We start from the raw sequence: 19,211 nt of genomic DNA, 5'->3' as shown, positions 1-19,211 counted from the left end.
AATCTCACACACACTGTGGACAATTTAGAGATGCCAATCAGCCTACAGCACATGTCTTTGCACTGGGGGACGTAACCAGAGTACCTCAAGGAAACCCCCGAAGCACAGGGAGAACATGCAAACTCCACGCACATAGGGCAGAGCCGGGAATCGAACCCCCAACCCTGGAGGTGTGAGGCAAACATGCTACACTGTGCAAGACACTGTGTGCCATCTTTCATCTTCGGTAAACACTTCATCCTGGTCAGGGTCACAGTTGACCCAGGAACACTGCTTGTCCAGGGCCTATACCAGGAACATCTTCAAGTCACTCTCCTTTCTTTATATACAAATGATTGTCTTAGTAGAAACAAGAATAATTACATCATTAAATACTCTGATGACACTGCAATACTCAGTTTGTTAGATAAAGGCCAGGATATATCTGAATATCATTCTGAAATTAGCAATTTTGTGCTGTGGTGTGATGCAAATAACCTTACTGTAAAAGTCGGGAATACAGAGGACCCGAAAGGATTAGCCTGGGTGATTAAAAATGGTCTACACTTATAAAGCACTTTTTTCCAAAGCACTTTACACTGTGTCTCATTCACACACACACACACCAATGGTATCAGAGCTGCCATGCAAGGCACTAACTTGCCATCAGGAGCAACTTGGGGTTCAGTGTCTTGTCCAAGGACACTTTGGTATGTGGAGTCATGTGGGCTAGGAGTTGAACCGCCAACCCTACGATTAGTGGACAACCCGCTCTACCACCTGAACCACAGCCACCCTGGATTATAGTCCAGTTATCATTCATGACACCATTATTAATCAGGTGGGAACGTACAAGTACTTGGGTGTGGTCATCGATTGTTAATTTACTTGGGAAGCCCATACTGAAAATCTCTGTTCAAAATTTCAGCAGTGACTGCATTTTTTTAAGGAGGCTTAGGTTGTTTGGTGTGAGTTAGAGGATTATGCTTTTATTTTACCAGACTGTTCTGGGTGATTTGTTAAATTATGGAAAGCAAGCCTGGTATGGTAACATTTTTATCCAATAAAAATCACAGCTTGCTCGTCTTGTTAAAATTGCTATGACAATCATGGGTGTAAGGGAATATACATCACTTCAATCCTTATATGAGCAGTTGGTTTTTAAGAATGCACAAAGAATAGTGACTGACTCAAGCCATGTTTTATCTAAAATGGATCAATTATTACCTTAAGGGAAGCGTTATAGGGTTTCACTATGCAAAAGCAACCATTACAAAAAATCATTTGCACCATTTGGCCCACACCCTTATCCAGAGCAACTTACACTTATCTCATTTATACACCTGAGGGTTAATGGCCTTGCACAAAGGCCCAACAGTGGCAGTTTGGTGGAGTTGGGATTTGAACTCATGACCTTCCTGGCAGTAATGTAACATCTTAACCACTGAGCTACCACTGCCTGTACCAGTGCTGCTTAATATTTTAAACAGAAAGATGTAGTTGTAAATATACTGTATCTAAAATGGTTCTCTTTTTAATGTTTTTATTTATTTGTTTATGATGTCTGTGTCAGCTGTTGTTGCTATCTGTTGTGTTTGTGCAGCTTCAGAGTCAGAAGATGAATTTCCTTGCAAAAGGACAATAAAGTATAAACTAAACTAAACTCATTCTTTCATATTCATTAAGTGCTTTTTCCTGGTCATGGTGGACCCAAGGCCTTTCCTGGGAACAGTGAGGCAGGAATACACCCATGATGGGGCCATCACATGGTAACATTAACACATACACTCATTCATCCACCCATCTTCTATACCGCTTATCCTTTTCAGGGTCACGGGGAAACCTGGAGCTTATCCTAGGGAGCATCGGGCACAAGGCGGGGTACACCCTAGACAGGGTGCCAATCTACACTCATTCACCTAGGGGCAATTTAGTATAACCCCACTCACCTACTGGCAGTGTTGTTTTTTGGGAAGAAATGGAAAACCACAAGTTTCTATAGCCTGTCTGTAAGTGGGAACCAGTCTGACCTGTCTCAAACAACAGGGTGTTTTGCCTGCAGAACTGCAGCTCATTGAATGTTTTATTTTCACCATTCTGTGTAAACTCTAGAGACTGTTATGCATGAAAAAGTCAGTTTTTCAGTTTCTGAAATACTCGAATCAGTCCATCTGGCACCAACAACCCTGCCACGGTCAACATCACAGAGATCACACTTTTCCCCATTCTGATGTTTGATGTGAACATTAACTGAAGCTCTTGCCCTGTATCTACATGATCAATGAATGTATGCATTGTGCTACTGCCACATGATTGGCTGGTTGGATTTTTGCATGAATGTACAGATGTACAGGTTTTGCTATTAAAGGGGCCTGAAAACAACTGCATTGGGCAATTAGTGCTAACTGTATAACTCGACACTCTTGCTGTAAACTTGTAACTTTTTAGATTATACTTTTCCTTCATATAGTAGGACATTTAGATTTTTTTTTGCAAAAATATGCGACACATCTAATGACCAAAATCAAAACATTATAACCTGCATTTTAATAAAACACTCAATCTCTTTGCTCTTCACATAAAATAAGTACAGACACACGTTAAACCTTCAAAAAAAGATTTTTATATTGTGTCAAAAAATATGCACAATAAATAACAGAAAGAAGAAAAAACAGGTTAAAAACTTGTACAAATACAAACCGAGGTTCACCTGATCAAACCACAATGCTCCATAAACTATCAATGTTGCCATTTTGTACACACACTCTGTTCAATACAAATCAATCGGTTGTTTAGTTGACCTGTAACTGCGTCAAAAAAGCCCCATAATATGAAGACACAGGAGCAGAGTCTGCCCTCGGTACACTCTTTTTTGACACACTTTGTTGCGTTTCTGTTGTTCGCACAGCGTGTGCGTTGTTGCGGTCACTTTTGTGAATCTACAAGGAGGTATTAATTGGCAGAGGATATATTTTATGCTCATGTCATGTGCCTCAGCATCACAAACAAACAGCAGCTTCATCAGTTTATCTCATTTCAACTTTCTTTAAAAACAAGTCACGGCAGACTTTCCTTGTCCATCAGTCCATCTGGCTCTCCTTCAATATGTGATGTTCAGGAGCGGTTCCTTTAGCCATCCTCTTTTCCTCCTGTTTTGCTCAGCTGTCATAGAAATTAGCCATTAAACACGTGTCAGTGTGAAAGCATCAAGAAACACTAGCACTGATGTATATTTGTTATTTAAAAAAAATACATTTAAAAGCATACTCACATGCTGTTTGAAAGAGGAAGAAACCAGCAGTATACAAACAAGAGAAAACACCACACATCAGCAGGTTCGTTTTTAATCCATAACTCATTCCCTCATGATATAAGTTTATAGCGATCAAATTACCTTGATAACGTCAACCCAGTTCCAACCTCTGGGCAATTCACCTTTGTTATCTGTTCAATAAAATATAAAATCAAATTAATGCATTTGGATTACACATCTTCCATTGGTAATGTAAGATGTAAATAATTATGTTGGCTTGACAAAGTTCTGCTGTTTAAACTTATAATTACTCTTCTGAGACCCAAAATTTCTAAATGCTACTCCTCCTAAAGCTGATTGGAACTGCAGTGTTCCCATTACGGAAGCTCAAAATAGCCAAAATTCCCACTGATTTCCATTGGAACATCTGGACTGTTATAACTCGTAAACCTTTCAGGCCGCATTCACAAAGTCAGCACAGTCCTTCGGGCTATTCCATCTCATCATACTTTTTCTGCTTGTTTTTTAACTGTCCGGACAGATGGTTTTCCCATAGCAGATGATCACCAAAACTCCCATAGACTTACATTGATGGAATGTTGAAGATTAGAGCTGCAACAGCTAATTGATAATAATCGACTATGAAAATCATTGTCGAATCTCATTATCGATTTTTTTTTATTATTATTATAAATTTAGGTGTAGATTAATTACCAGTCTGAAGTATATATTTGTAACACCCAGTTTGTGGATTTTATTTTAAATTTTAATAAAAGGGTATTGCAATTTTGCCCCCCCCCCCATCCGATTAAGCGAAAATAATAATAATAATAATCGGCCGATTAATATATTATGAAAATAATCATTAGTTGCAGCCCTACTCTGGATTTCTAACTCCAACTGTCAAAACTCCCCAACACCTGTGTGAACAAGGCCTGAAGCCCTTCTTCTCTCCCTCTCACTGTCAATGTACCTGTAACAAAGACTCTCACTTCATCTGTCTCTATCAATGCCATACAATCTCTCCATCCATCTACCAGAAGCACACACAGACACTCTCTCCATATTTCTATCAATCTACCTGCATCACTGTCTCACTCCTTCTCTTTCTACTACCAACACCCTCACTCCATCTAATTGTCAACTATCTTTCTACCAATAACTGTCTGTCTGTTTGTCTTTCAACTATCTTCACCCTTATGAAGCAGTTTCAAACTTTCAGACCGTCTTTGTCAAGCCAACATAAAATCTTGTCGTGACGAACTCTCTTGTTTAACGTGAAATGTCTTTATGGATCCAGAAATATGAAGGCCTACCAGTTCTTCCTATCATTTTCCTTTTCTGTGCCTTTGTGAGCTGTTCTTTCTTCTCCTTTTTCTTACCGGAGGAGACTGGACTGTTCACATCGCTGGTAGAAGTCAGGGTCTAAATGAAACGGTTCAGGAAATTGAATTTGGCTTAACGTTAAACAGCATGATCTCTTTAAATGTCGTGTTGGACAGCAGCTGTATTGTTGCACTGACCACAGCAGACACTACAGGCTGGTGATTCTCCATCAGCATCTCCTGGTTCTCTTTGGCCCACTCAAACAGAGTGTACATCATGGCACTTCCCAGGTTTGCCTCTACCTGCTCATGCATCTTGGAGATTATTAACTGCTTGGTCTCTGGAGAGCTAAAGTTCAACAAAGATCAGATTAACAGTCTGAGACTGCGGAGCGAACACAAAGATAGGCGCTCCCTTGCTTCATGCATAGTCTCTGTTTAAAAAGCTTAGCATGATTTGCATTATGCCGTTGGGCTTTGTGACAACTGAACAGAACTGCAATTCTATCTATTTTTTTGTTGTTTTTTTGTAAAGTGCCCACAGAAAGGGTACAAGTTTCACGTTTGAAATATCGGTACAACAAAAGACTGCTGTGGCTTTTATTGTATTTGATGTGCTTACTTACATTCGGTTGTTGAAAAAGGCATCTAAGGATAACTGAGGTGCAGTTTCAGGATACGTCTCTGGCCATGAGACATCCAGCAGGAATGATTTTGTCTCATTAAGGTCTCCTATCTGCAGAAAAACACAGGCAGAGCCGTTATGCGATGCAATATATTGTAGCATTGTTGGATTCTTGATTCAGATTGACCAGAAGGTTTTTGATTGATTTTCTAGAACAGAACAGCTGACAGTCGAGCCCAACTAAAAGGCAGTTTGGACTTCTTCAAAAAAGACAGGCAAGTGAAGGAATGATCGTTCGTATTCCAGTTATACGAACTTACCGCACAGATGTTCCACAACATTACACAGAACTAACGACGAATAAAGAGTATACTATTAATAGGTTTTTAAAAATATGTAATTGTTGGCAAATTGCTGTAGTACGAGGATAAAACACTGCAGGAATGTGCCATCGTAGCAAAATAATCTACATTCTGTCCGGCTACATCATACCACCGCATTGTTGATTACTGTCCTCTAGGTTACTATGGACGAATTCCAACACAATACAGATCATATACACTTACTGTACACATAGAAGAGTTTATAAGCTATGCTTATTTGTTACAACAGAATTTCTTCCTACATTACATGCCTATGATCAAACTTCAAAAGTTACTTGTTGTGAAGCGCAAAAGGAAAGTGAACAAGCAATTGGTACAGTTGGTAGAGTGGGTTGTCCACTAATCGTAGGGTTGGTGGTTCGATTCCTGGCCCACATGACTCCACATGCCAAAGTGTCCTTGGGCAAGACACTGAACCCCAAGTTGCTCCCGATGGTAAGTTAGCACCTTGCATGGCAGCTCTGCTACCACTGGTGTGTGAGTGAGTGTGAATGAGAACCAGTGTAAGGTGGTTAAGGTTAAAAAAAAATAAAAAATATTGCTATATAAGTGCAAACCATGTACCATTTCCTCCTGTTCAACATGATAAATCTCAGCAACAAGTGAAATTTCGAAAATAAAAACACATGCATACATAAAGGAAACACCTCCCGTCCCCTACCTTCACGAAAAGAATACACAGTATACTGATCAATACTGGACTAATTACGTATGTCCAAAACACTGCATCACATCTACTACAAGCTATTACTGTGTTATCATCTAGCCACATGATTACACTTTCTGTTATTTGAATTATGAAATGTGTGTGTGGGGCTCGAATGCTTTAAGGTGTTCCATGCCTATTGAATAATCTGGCACTCGTTTGCCAGTCAAATTTCTGGGAGCTTTTTCTCAAACGAGATGATGTGCAAAATCCTTTTAACATCAGCCTAAAGCAGCTACCTTCTGTTTTACACAATAGCACCATCCTTAATAATAACACAGGGTATGCATTTACCCTGAACTGGAAGGAGACGGGACTCAGCTCTTTGAAGCATTCGTCCCCTTCGTAAATCGAACGCAGGGCTTCCAACTCCATCTGCAAGAAAAGTGAACCAACATTAGTAAGAAACAAATATTTCCTAATGACCTACCAGGGCCATTACACCTCAATTTCTCAACATGTCGCACCAGGGATGAGATCTGGGCCAGCTCTATCAGTTTAAGCATTATCGTATTTAATTAACTATTAAGTGTGCCATCAAAACAGCTCGGACCTGCCGTTTTGGAGAGGCTCTGACCCAGTCATCTAGTCATCACAATCTAGTCCTAGTCACAACCGCTCAGATGCTTACGCTTGCCCATTTTTCCTGCTTCCAACACATCAACTTTGAGAACTCACACGTACTGTTTCGCCTCGACAGATGCCAGTGTAACAGGATAATCAATGTTTTTCACTTCACCTGGTGGTGGTTTTAACGTTATGGCTGATCGGTGTATTTGATCACGTCGAATTCCTCCACATATTAATAACGATGAGTTCTCAAACTTCTTCAGTAAGGAAAGAGAGACCATAACGGCTAAAATTCCCTTATACCAAGACACACAATAACACAAGAACTTCAGTGGTTTTGTCCTGTCTGATCTCTAAAACATGCCTTTTTTCGACGTGAGACTTTATAAAGAATGCATTTGTCCGACAGCTAAATAGTAATAACAAGTATGGGGTTTTGCAGAGTTTTCTAGAAGCATCATAGAGAATCAGCGCTGGTTAAAGCGCTCAGTGACCTCTTGCTTGTGTCAGATTGTAGCTGTAGTGCGGCATCTGACAAGATTTACCATGGACAAGCGTGAAAACATGGTTTGGTTAGACAGGCATGTGTGTCTATGTGTGTCAATTTGGCACATTTGAAACGTGCCAAATTGTTTTAAAGGTATCATACAATAGATTTACATGCATCCAAGGTCAAAAAACACTGTAATGTACTCATAATTTAAACTTCAGCATGACCGTGTCACAAACGACTCGTTAAATGATCCATTCTAAAAGATTCATTCTAAACCCCTCCATTCTGAGAGCATACTCTGCTCTGATTGGTTGTGATGGGTCTACAGCTGTCAGCGAGCAGCCAGTGAAGATTAGAGGCGGGGCTTTTGTTACAAACCTATGTTTGTACAGGAAGTAAATCTGGAATTACTAACGACTCGCTTCAGCTGTTCAGAATCGGTTCCTTCTTTTGGGATTCAATAACTCCGTTTGTCGTGCGCTTTGATTTTTGAAACTTTGCAGACATTTTTACGTTCACAATCAGCTACATAACACACTACATGAAAGCTAATATTTACAAAACCATAATAGATGCACTTTAAACAGACTGATGACAATATGTGGGCACTCACGGAAATTCGTCAGAGATTAAAAAGTACAAAATGGAGTCCCACAAGGTTCTGTTTTAGGCGTAACATATTATTAAAGTCGACAACATATAAACACACAAATCGAGCCCAAACGAAAAGCTGAAGGCCTACACATCCCACACCTCACACAAGTTCATTTAGGGTTCTTAGCCTATACTTAACCTTAACCTGTTAGCCACAATGCTAACACACTCGCTTACCTCCTGCTCCTCGTTGGCAGTCATGTTTTATTGATCAGTTCAGCTTAAATATGAAACCTAATACCCTATTTAGACAATATATAACTATAGTAAGCTTTATACGACCAGATTGAACAATACTTCATACTGTTCGCTATTTTATTAGCGTTAAACCCTTACTCCGACCGCAGCAGCACAGAGGTAGAGTTTATGAGTGAGCAGCAGAGAGACTCATCACTGCCCCCTGGCGCCCCGGAGAACCTCCACTTCAACTCCACATCTCCCAGAGTGTAGATCAGTATGGGATGCCATTTCAGTGTCAATTAAAGAAACGCACAAATACATATGCATATGCATAAAAAAAAAATAAAACGATGAAATGCAGCAATAAATATATGTATCAAATAAATATTTATAATTAGAATTTTTTAAATACTTTTATAATAACTCATGATTATGAAATTATACTGCATCATTCTCATCTTCACACTAACTATTTGTTTTATTTATTTATTTTTAATTTCAACATAATAACGGGTTTCACTTCGTAATGTCCTTTTTCATTTCATTTCACAATTCCATAGCTACATAAATCATTCCATAGATCATGGGTCCTTACAGTTTTTTATAGCCAGGGATCCTTTTAAGTGTAAAATAAATTCTACACCTTCAGTACACTTATACACTATATATATATATATATATATATATATATATATATATATATATATATATATATATATATATATATATATGTACGTATGTATAATTATGGAAAATGAACCCCCTGACTGTACTTCATATTCCTCACTTTGTGTATAACATATGTTCTACAGTCTGTTCAAGACAGTTGAGTTATTCTACTTAATCATGATTGCTCATCTTGTCTATATATCATTTTATGTCATTCATTTGGGAGTGGGAGAATAGATTGTAACATCATGGCATTCCATCCAAGTTGTTCTCCTGCCTCACACCCAGAGTTCCCACGACCCTGACTAGGACAAAGCAATTACTAGCGTGCAATATTCTTGAATACTCACTAGATGTCACCCACGGCCAGTTAAAAATCTTTCCACACGTAGTTTGGACTCAAAATGCAATTCATTTATTTATTGCTAAAGTGTTTAAACGAGTATATTTTAATGTATGTATGTTTGTTTGTTTTGACATCATTTGGGCTTGATTTCTAGTCTTCCACAAGTGAAAGTGTCTATAATAGTGGTTGTAAGAGTCTCCAGAGAAATCATGACATTTCAGACATCATGAGGTGTAGAACAAAGCAGAATGCTGAAGCAGAATGAAATGTTCAATAGAATCGACTGTACATCAGGGACCATAAGACAGCCTTTATCATCATATATACAGTGAAATTCTCCACATATCCAAACTTGTTAAGAAGTTAGCCAGGATACAGCAACCCTGGAGCAGCTGAGGGCCCACTGACATTGACAGCTTGATGGTGCTTGAGATATGACCTTGTGACCTTCTCATCGACAGCCCAGACCATTAACCACTGAGAAACCACTGAGAGAGTTCTCATTCGCAGTGGTGAAACACTTCAAAAGCAAAGGGCATAACATTAATGATGTTTTTGGTTAGCATGCTGCAGTGGTAATGAAGTGAAGTAAACTTCAGTGGAATAAATGTTCAGCTTTAAACATCTATTGATTTTGGATATATTGCTTACCCGATGAAGGTCTTTTATCTGGAATATTCTGTTTCTGGAGCTTTTCCAACATCTTTTCCTACCTCTACCTGTACTACTAAAGTCCTTACTACGTTTGTTAAACATCACTAGAGCCTGGTACACTATAGTTTTACTGTTTCATAGAGTGAAGTAATGAAATTCCTAATAAGCATGTCTAAAACAATCAGTTTTTGTATGGTGTATGCTCAAACTGTAAAACATGATAGCCCCATTAAAGTTATGTGAACTTATTTCTTCTCTTTACCTCCAACTGACATGTTTTGGATATTGAACTCCTGAAGTTTAATACGTTTTCAATAATGAAGCTTAAAGTAATCCATTGTCTTAACTTATGTAAAACATAACTTTTTGAGTTGAAACAAAGGTTATCTTCAAGATGAGTTTATTCAGGTTTTTAAGGCAGGAGGTGAACTTTCGTTTCTAAGTTTAACCACCTGAAATGTTTGACAGTGTACAAATAGCCAATTACACTGAATGGTTTAAAGCATAAAAGCCAAATGCATACGTTAGTGTGGAACATGTTTGTAAAGTGAACTGCAAACTTTGTAGACTATTTTTAGTTTATGCCTAGACCTCGGCTTTAGGAAAGTCCGTGGAGGGATGTCTCATTTTAGGATCCTTTTATAGTCCCATATTAGTGTTAAACTAAACCAGTGTGTAGAGTTGAGATCAGAGGTTTCCTACTGCATGAGTCTGACAGCCATAATGCAACACAAACTGCAGCTCTGATTTGATAATCCAGTCTCCAGACTAATTACCTTAACTTCACCCAGGCCTAATGGCTTTTATATATGTAACTCATGGCAGCTAAGATCAATGATGCCTGCTTTGTTTACCTATGTTTATGATAAATGAGGTGTTAACACACTCTGCCTTTTCACTAATGATCTAAAATCAACTGGGCCAGTTCTCTTGACATTTCTAAGATTTGATAAGGGGGAATTGATCAGCATAAAAAGGTTAACTTTTATCCATTTCAATGTGTTTACAACTCTACATTTAATGCAGTCAGATGAGATATTTTCACCACGGATAAAACAGAACAGAGTTTGCTAATGGGCCCTTTAAAGTAAAATGATTGGTTCTTCCACAGCATGCTGCTGTATATGCTTGTATTATTTTTCCTACACAACCTCACATCAAAAAATGAAAATGTAAGAATCACATATACACAGAGGATGTCATTTTGCAGTTATTAGCACACGTAATGTCTTCCTATTGTTCAGCACAATAATTTACACCATAGACTTACTATTCTGTGTATTTACTGTGTATTCCATTCTGCACTTATCATTCAGCTGAAATTGTGATTTCACACATTGCTCTCTGCTGTGTGCTATTATCACTCGGTACAGAGACCCTGTAGTGTTCTTTATATATTGTGATGTGAGAAGGAGGCACTATATTTCATCACACTGTAGGATTTTTAAAATAAAAATGAATTGACGCATTAGAACATTGTAATTTACTTGCATAAACCCAAAGCAATTCATAAAGATGCAAGCAGACCATCCATAATATCTGGGCTAATATCATTTGTTTAACACAGTTTTATTCACAAGAGAACCGTCCATGAAAACGAATGAATGATTATCCAGTGAGTACTTTATAATTCCTATGTTCAAATTCTAATCCATGGTATTACCATGACTTTACTGTGGTATGTTATGGTAACTGTGGTTAAAAAAAAATGGTTAAAAAAAAACTTCAATCGTGTTACTGTCATACTTTTACTATGGTGCATTAGGGCAGTGGTTCTGAAAATAAAGTCCATGAAGCATCGTATGTTTTTTTTTGTTGCTGTTGGTACAATACATTGTATTTATTATTAGCCTGTTTTAGAAGAAGACTTTATTCTTCACATATGCTATACAGTACACTGAAAATCTTTTCTTTGCATATCCCTACTTGTTAGGAAGCTCAGGTCAGAACGCAGAGTCAGCCATGATATGACACCCCTGGAGCAGAGACGGTTAAGGCAGGCCCTAGGCGAGATTCCTATTGGTGATAAATCAACAATCTGTCATGTTTGTATAATAAATCTAAAACTCTACAGCATACATGAACAGATGCTCATCTACACCACACACCCATATCACAAAGCCTGTCTGACGGTAACGGCAGTGAGTTATACATTTACAGCACAAGAAAATTATTGAAAATATTCATGTACAATAACTTTTATACTTTTTTTTCTGTTCAGATTGCAGTTGTTTATATCTTCAATATACTAAACATTCATTTCTCATCACCGTCTTTCTGAGAGCATTTAAAAAAATATCCATATTTATTATGTTAATATTCAGCTGCTTAAATGTGTATTAACACATGGGGAATTCTTGCTAGGACAGCGTATCATTTGTGAACGTGTTGTGCTCGTTATGATGGAGTGCTAATGGGTGGCAAAAGAGATCTTTACCGTCCATAGACAACTAGTTGCATACCTTTATATTTCTCTTTCTTTTTCTCATCCCTTTTTTTGCGATACTGAACCCCTGATGGCTTTGACCTTTTCATGATGAAAGACCAGTCAAGCACGGACATCTCTATCTCTCTTCCTAACAGCGCACCCACTATCACCAGGGACACCAGATAAATAATCATGCAATCATAAAGTGTTACCTGAATAAAAATAGAAAAAAAATAACTTACTAATTAATACTACTACTACTACTAATAGTAATAATAATAATAACAACAACAACAACAACAACAACAACAATACTAATACTACTAATAATAATAAACAACTCTTTTTCTTGTGGGTGTGTGAGTCGGGCGGGTGGGTGTGTGAGTCGGGCGGGTGGGCGGGTGGGGTGGCGGGAGGGGCATTCACTGGTAGTGCCCTAGGAGACCGCCTAGTTTGCCTATGCCTAGAAATGGATCTGGGTTGAGGGTCTTGCTCAAGAGCTCAACAGTGGCAGTTTGGCAGTGCTGGGGCTTGAACTCCTGACCTTCTGATCAATAACCCAGAGCCTTTGTTTGCCTGGTCATTTGAATTGAATACTTTTAATCCAAACCTAAATCACTCAGAAACAATCAGGTATGCAAATAGCCACTTGGACCTAATGTATTCTGTTGCGGAAAAGTTCAGAAAAAACTCTCAATGGCTCCAAAAATAGGCAACTTCTTATTGGACAATTTTCCTTAACCATCAGTCTGAAGAGGTCCATTTAATTTTTTTCTCTCTTTTTTTTTTTCTTTTACAGTTAAAGAGGTGCTTGGCTGCAAGAAGTCTGAGAACCCCTACATTAGGGGAACTCTGTGTGTTACATATTTAACAATCAGAGCACATCATGTGGAATCTTGATATGATACCGAACATACCATAAACTAGTTATATTTAAACTATGTAGTGTGAACTACCCAGGGGGGAAAACAAACGCATACTGTATAGGCAAACCTCTAGAAAATAAATTTAAACTTTTGAAATAATTAAAAATAAGTCACAGACCCCCTCAGCCCTCAACCCAGATTTATATTATGAGCGTAATCCCACTGTTTATATATTAGGAACAGTATTTAAAAACATACATCATGATTTTGGGCTATTTATTCCTAAACCTTCCACTCACAGAACACATTTGTATTAAATGTATCATCAGATTCAAAGTTGACATTATACAAAGTTGACATAGTATCGTTTTTGATATGTTGCTTGCGAGCGAGTCCCACCAAATTACAGTGTACACAAATATAATTACAATAAAGATTTATCTTATCTTATCTTACCTTACATTATTTATCGCCCTACATGATTTTGATTTATTCTAGGTTTGATTGAAAACCTGTTCAATTCAAGTGTCCACTCAAAAAAGTATGACTCTGGTAGCCTATAATGGTGGGTTGTGATCTTCAGCACTGTAACTAAATTTAAACATCATGAGCCCCCTAGCTATGCTTCACAGACCCCAGGGTGTCCTGTACCCCAATTTGAGAACATTGGCTCTATGTAGAGCAGATTGCATTGTTCTAAGTCAGTTCACATTAAATAAATAAAAAAAAATAGTCTAAGTGTGTGTATGTGTATGAGAGAGCGAGAGAGAGAGAGAGAGAGAGAGAGAGAAAGAGAGAGAAAGAAAGAGAAAGAGAAAGAAAGAGAGAGATAGAGAGAAAGAGAGAAAGAGAGAGAAAGAAAGAAAGAGAGAGAGAGAGAAAGAAAGAAAGAGAAAGAGAGAGAGAAAGAAAGAGAGAGAGCAGCGCACGGGTGTGTGTGTGTGTGTGCGTGCGTGCGTGCGCGTGCGTGCTTGTGTGTATGTGTTTGTGTGTGTGTGTGTGTGTGAACCTCTACTCGGCATTTCTTTCTTTCCGCTTGGCGCTCTACATTAGATCCATTTCTCGTTTTCTCTCACACCGGCCGGAGAGAGAGAGAGAGAGAGAGAGAGAGAGAGAGAAGAGGAAAGAGAGAGAAGCGGTCCGCCACACAGATAACGGAGCAGGCATGTATACCAAACACAGGCAGAAAAAACGACATGTCCAATCGGCACAAAACGCGCGCGCCGTCTGGTCTCTTCTCCTCCTGAGCGCTTTATTGGACTCAGTGGACGCTAATCTCCCGGAAGGAGGTAAGAAAAACTCCGAGCTCGCTTTGCTTTAACTGTTCCTCTACTTGGAAAGTTCACGGCTACCAGTTGCGCGCCGGATTATGAAGTTTTTTTTTGTTCTGGGGAAGAACCGGCAGATGTTCCCAGTACACTTTGAGGAAATGAGTGTTTAGTAAATATTGTGTTTACACGGATACAGCAGGATCTCTCCATCCATCGCGTGGCCATAAAAGGATGAACATCATAACAAGTCGGAGCTTTATTCTGGCTTGGTACCCACTTTTAGCTGTGTTCCTCCTGTAGCGTTTATTATTATTATTATTATTATTATTATTATTATTATTATTATTATTGCGCACCGAAAATCAAATACAGTATAAACTTAAAGACATTCAGTAGCCTAGGAGTGACTCTTAGAATTTAGTGAGGCATTGGACTCCTAGTTCACTGAGCATTTTGGTTAGTTTTATTTATAGTCTGGTCTGTTGCTGTTTTGCTACAGTTTACTATGCGTTGTGGAGGGTAATAAAAAGAGCACTGGGGAAGCTGGTGGCCCTTTAATGCCTTCTCCATCTTCCAGAATGATTGCCATTAAAGTGAATAGCGAGGAAGTCTGAGCTGGACGGAAGTCATGAGGAAATTAGGCATTGTGGTGGAGAAGTCTGCTGCTTCTGGGCTGGAAATGAGTACATTTGCAGTTAATCTACTTAGTTACTGTGTAGTTACATGGTGACTAGTGTATTCATAGTTATAATAGAAACCCAGTCCTCAAATCCTTTCTCTTTATGTACACTTCTTGTCTACCATCTGATGCGGTCAGATTTTCACTCATTCATTCCTTCTTTCATCTTCAGTAACAGCTATACTCAGCAAAAAAAGAAAAGAAACGTCCTCTCAGATTCAGCTGCTTGCTTTTATTTCCAGCAAATGTCTTAATATGGGTAAATATTTGTGTGTGTGTATATATATATATATATATATATATGTATATATATATATATATATATATATATATATATATATATATATATATATATATAAAGATTCAACAACTGAGAGATGAACTGAACAAGTTTCACAGACAGTTGATGAACAGAAATGGAATAATGAGTCCCTGAACAAAGGGGGGGTCAATATTAAAAGTAACAGTCAGTATCTGGTGTCTCATGGACTGCACCAGATTTGTCAGTTCTTACTGTGAGATGTTACCCCACTCTTCCACCAAGGCATTTACAAGTTCTCAATCACGTCTCGGGGACACACGGTTACATGTAATTTTCCACATCTTACACTACAAACATTGCAATTTATTGCACCGAATGTTCGGCAACCGAAATTATTCGGACAAAGATAGCCAAAAAAAATTACTTTCGGTGTTTGGCCGAATAAGTGAAAAGGCCGAATAAATTTGACCGAACAATGACGTGTTTGATGACGTGACAAAATAGCCTAGCAACCAGAGTGAGACGCGCTAATGTCACGACCTCGATGAGGGGGGGCGCGCTTGCACGAGCTACGTGCTCTTCTGATGTTTACTGTGGACACGTGCGTCTGTTTTGCTTCTGTTCCGGAGCATGTTTCTGTCACGTCGCGAGACGTAAGGGAGTAGAGTACGGAAGCAGGTAAAGACGTATTTATTTAAGGGCAGGCAGACAAATCGTAATCCAAAAAACGTAGTCAAGACAGGCAAAGGGTTATCGGGCGATCGGCAAACAGGCATAAACAGGGCAAATCAGGAATCAAAGTCGCGGACACAGAAAACAGGGTCAAAACACAAAACAAGAAACATGAACTAGTACTATGGACTGGGAGTAGAAAAACCAGCGGGGACTAAATGAACTAATCTATAGTTTAAACTAACTAAATCTATCAAAGAACATAACATTAACAACATATCTAACTATACTATATCTAATATAATACTCCGCGAGGTGTACAGGGACGTGAGTGGTATATATCCCCAATATAATCAGCCATATATAACCGAATAGAACCATTTTTTGCACTTTTTAATGCACTTTTTGTTGTAGGCTACAGAGTGTTAAATTCTTTCAGCAGTCAGTTATAGGCCTAACATAGGCTATTCAAGGGGGGCTCAAAGATGACCACATCAAAATATTTTTATTTTACTAATTTATTTATTTAAAGTTATATTGTGCCTTGTTGGTAGCCTATGCCTGCTGGAATTAAAAAAAATGTTCAGTGTTAAATAAATATTTTGAAATTGTAGTTTTTGTAATTGATTTTTTTCTTTGAAAAGCAAGACAAAATAGTAAAAAGCACATTTTGACTATTTAATTTATGCAATGGTGAAAAAAATGGCAAAATAAATGGAAAAAACACGAAAAAACATGTTCGGTATTCGGCCTTTGGCTTTTCATTATAAGTTTATCAAGTTTTTCATTATATTCGGCTTCGACCAAGAATTTTCATTTCGGTGCATCCCTAAAAGATTGTTTAGATTTTACAAAATTATCTTTAAAATATGGTCTCCTGAAAAAGGAACGTTTCTTTTTTTGCTGAGTATATATCCGAGTCAGGGTAGTTTTAGATCCAGAGCCTGTCCCAAGAACACCTAGTGTGAGGTGCGAATACTCAACTGCAGGGCACCATGCACACACACACACACACACACACACACACACATACACACACACACACATTCACACCTATTAACAAACTTGAGATCATTATCAGACCAGACTTCCTGGAGCTGTGAGTCGGAAACTCTGCACACTGTGCCACCATGTCAGATACTCTCAGCCTGAAGTTTACATTCAGTCAATGTCTTATTCAATTTAACTCGATGGTACTAGCCATAGTGACCAAATAGTTTGGGAAATATGTCAAATCCATTTAGATACTCAAAGTACTGGATTTGGAATTAATTTTGGGGGGATGAGGAAATATGCAAAATAAAATTACAGCATGATCTGTACAGCTAAACTGATAAGTGTGCACCATTCCTGCACTTTGGGTGGCTGCCAGACAGTAGTAAAGGTGTTGCTGCTATTTAGAATTAGTACATATACATTTATGCCATTTGGCAGACGCCCTTATCCAGAGCTACTTACATTTATCTCATATAGACACCTGAGCAGTTGAGGGTTAAGGGCCTTGCCCAAGGGCCCAACAGTATTAGCTTGGCAGCACTGGGGCTTGAACTCCTGACCTTCTGATCAGTAACCCAGAGCCTTTAACCACTGAGCCACCACTGGTAATTAAATTATTTAAGGCATGCTCTAAATAATGTTAATAATGTTAATTATTAATAGGAAATAAAATACCCTTGTGACAGTTCCACTGGAAATAAAATTTTAGTAATAGGGGGAGACTAAAATCATACCTCATAAAACCAGATCTACCCTTCCTTTTCTCTTCCTGCTGTAGACCTTGAGTAGTTTATCAGCTTTCACCTTGATATCCACAAGCTCAGGGGGTAGATATCTGGCTAGTAGCTTCCAAATGGAAACAGGAAAAATGCATGATCCCAATTGGTTAATCCAGTTTCTTACCATTCAGTTGGTGGCCACTTAAATGTGATTAAACAAACAAAGAGACACTAAGATCTCTTAATGATAATTTCTTGACCTTTTATGAACATCATTATAGTGCAATTACTGTGCCTATCAATGTTATTTGATGTGCTGTATGTGTGTTATGTTCACCACACATGAATAAGCATTTGGAACAGTCATAAAATATTTCAGGAGGCTTTCAAACCCAAATTTCCAAATCAAGCTAGCCCTCTAATCCAATGTTCAATACTGATACCAATACTCAGTATCTGATTGGTGTATAGTAAGCAGTAGCCATTATTTTTCTTTTTTTTGTTGTTGCATAAAATAGTCAGTAGTTGTTTTTAATTAGTTTCAACATCTTTTCTAATGTTTCCATATTTATAAGTGAACTATATGAGCCAGGTATTATACTGTTCTTTATAGGCTTTTTCTATGTATGTTGCTACACTCCCTCTGTGGTGCCAACTCTCAATTTCAAGAACCCGGTCACTGATTCCCACCCATGCTGTTCATTTCATGATACAAGTTTGCCTTCTGTTTGACATATTCAACACTGTACATAAACTACAACTCCCTGAAATTTGACCTGGGACTCTGGGACTCAAATTGAAGTTCTGTGCCTGCCTTTTAATGCATTTGTAACAAGGCTATCTGATGTTATCCGTCGTGCTTGCGGACCACACCTACAAAAGGTTGTATCTGTTAAGCATTCAGTTAGCGTAAACCTAGACTGCTTCGTGGCATATTACTTTACACTGTTCACAGTGATTACTGCACAAGGCATCTGGAGCGCTTTCTTCTGATGAGCCAGAGATCACAAGAATGATGCTTATCAAAAGGTTGATAAGGCTGTGACGCACCTTTTAGAAGGAGTTCTTTTGTTCAAGAACTTGTTCACAGGATTGCTATGCAGTTGGATTTTTAGCGATATATTGCTCTGACTCATTCATTGAGGCCTTATAGAACTCAGTGCTCTCTGCATGCATACTTTGCTATTCTGGAGCAAGAGGAATTTCAAAATAGGACAAGTGCCCTTATACAGACACAAGTATGTGCTGTACTTAAAGTAAGAGCTAGAAAGCCATTACCAACATGTTTCAGAATAAGGCATATATTATTCCCCCTCTATTTTCCATTGACCGCAAAGCACATTTATAATAATAGCTCAGGTTCATGGCTTTTTTTAGTTGATACATTTGCATAGCTTTACAGAGCTAAACAGAATAAATAGACAAGCTTTTCAGCAGTCTTCCCATAGAGCTCTCTGGTGCTCCGGTTAGCTATGGTGCCA

The 19,211-nt window shown here is 38.4% G+C and overlaps 2 protein-coding genes across 3 annotated transcripts in view; one reads left to right on the top strand and one right to left on the bottom strand.

The window, feature by feature from the left end:
• Positions 1-2,579: 2,579 nt before the first annotated feature.
• On the bottom strand, positions 2,580-8,593 carry rwdd (RWD domain containing 4). Of its 2 annotated transcripts, none has more exons than XM_053629256.1 (7): positions 8,166-8,593; positions 6,566-6,646; positions 5,184-5,293; positions 4,756-4,906; positions 4,549-4,657; positions 3,374-3,423; positions 2,580-3,141 (listed from the first exon to the last, which is right to left on the bottom strand). In XM_053629256.1, the coding sequence occupies exons 1-7, from the start codon at positions 8,187-8,189 to the stop codon at positions 3,109-3,111; spliced, it is 558 nt and encodes a 185-aa protein (XP_053485231.1). In that variant the 5' UTR covers positions 8,190-8,593; the 3' UTR covers positions 2,580-3,108. The 2 variants fall into 2 exon arrangements, 1 of the variants encoding a protein (XP_053485231.1); XR_008386319.1 differs by having other exon boundaries at positions 3,041-3,141; positions 3,251-3,423; positions 8,166-8,591.
• A 5,439-nt stretch (positions 8,594-14,032) lies between these two features.
• The window catches only part of adam19a (ADAM metallopeptidase domain 19a), an 85,429-nt gene continuing 80,250 nt past the window's right edge, over positions 14,033-19,211 (top strand). Inside the window, exon 1 of the mRNA XM_053629244.1 lies at positions 14,033-14,420. Coding sequence (XP_053485219.1) covers positions 14,111-14,420 — 310 coding nt within the window. The 5' untranslated portion in view covers positions 14,033-14,110. The remainder of the gene's footprint in view (positions 14,421-19,211) is intronic.

This window comes from Ictalurus furcatus, chromosome 7 (genome assembly GCF_023375685.1).
Source record: "Ictalurus furcatus strain D&B chromosome 7, Billie_1.0, whole genome shotgun sequence".
Lineage (NCBI taxonomy): Eukaryota > Metazoa > Chordata > Actinopteri > Siluriformes > Ictaluridae > Ictalurus > Ictalurus furcatus.
The sequence above is the reverse complement of the archived record's forward strand: the minus strand, read 5'-3'. Positions and strand labels throughout refer to the sequence as shown.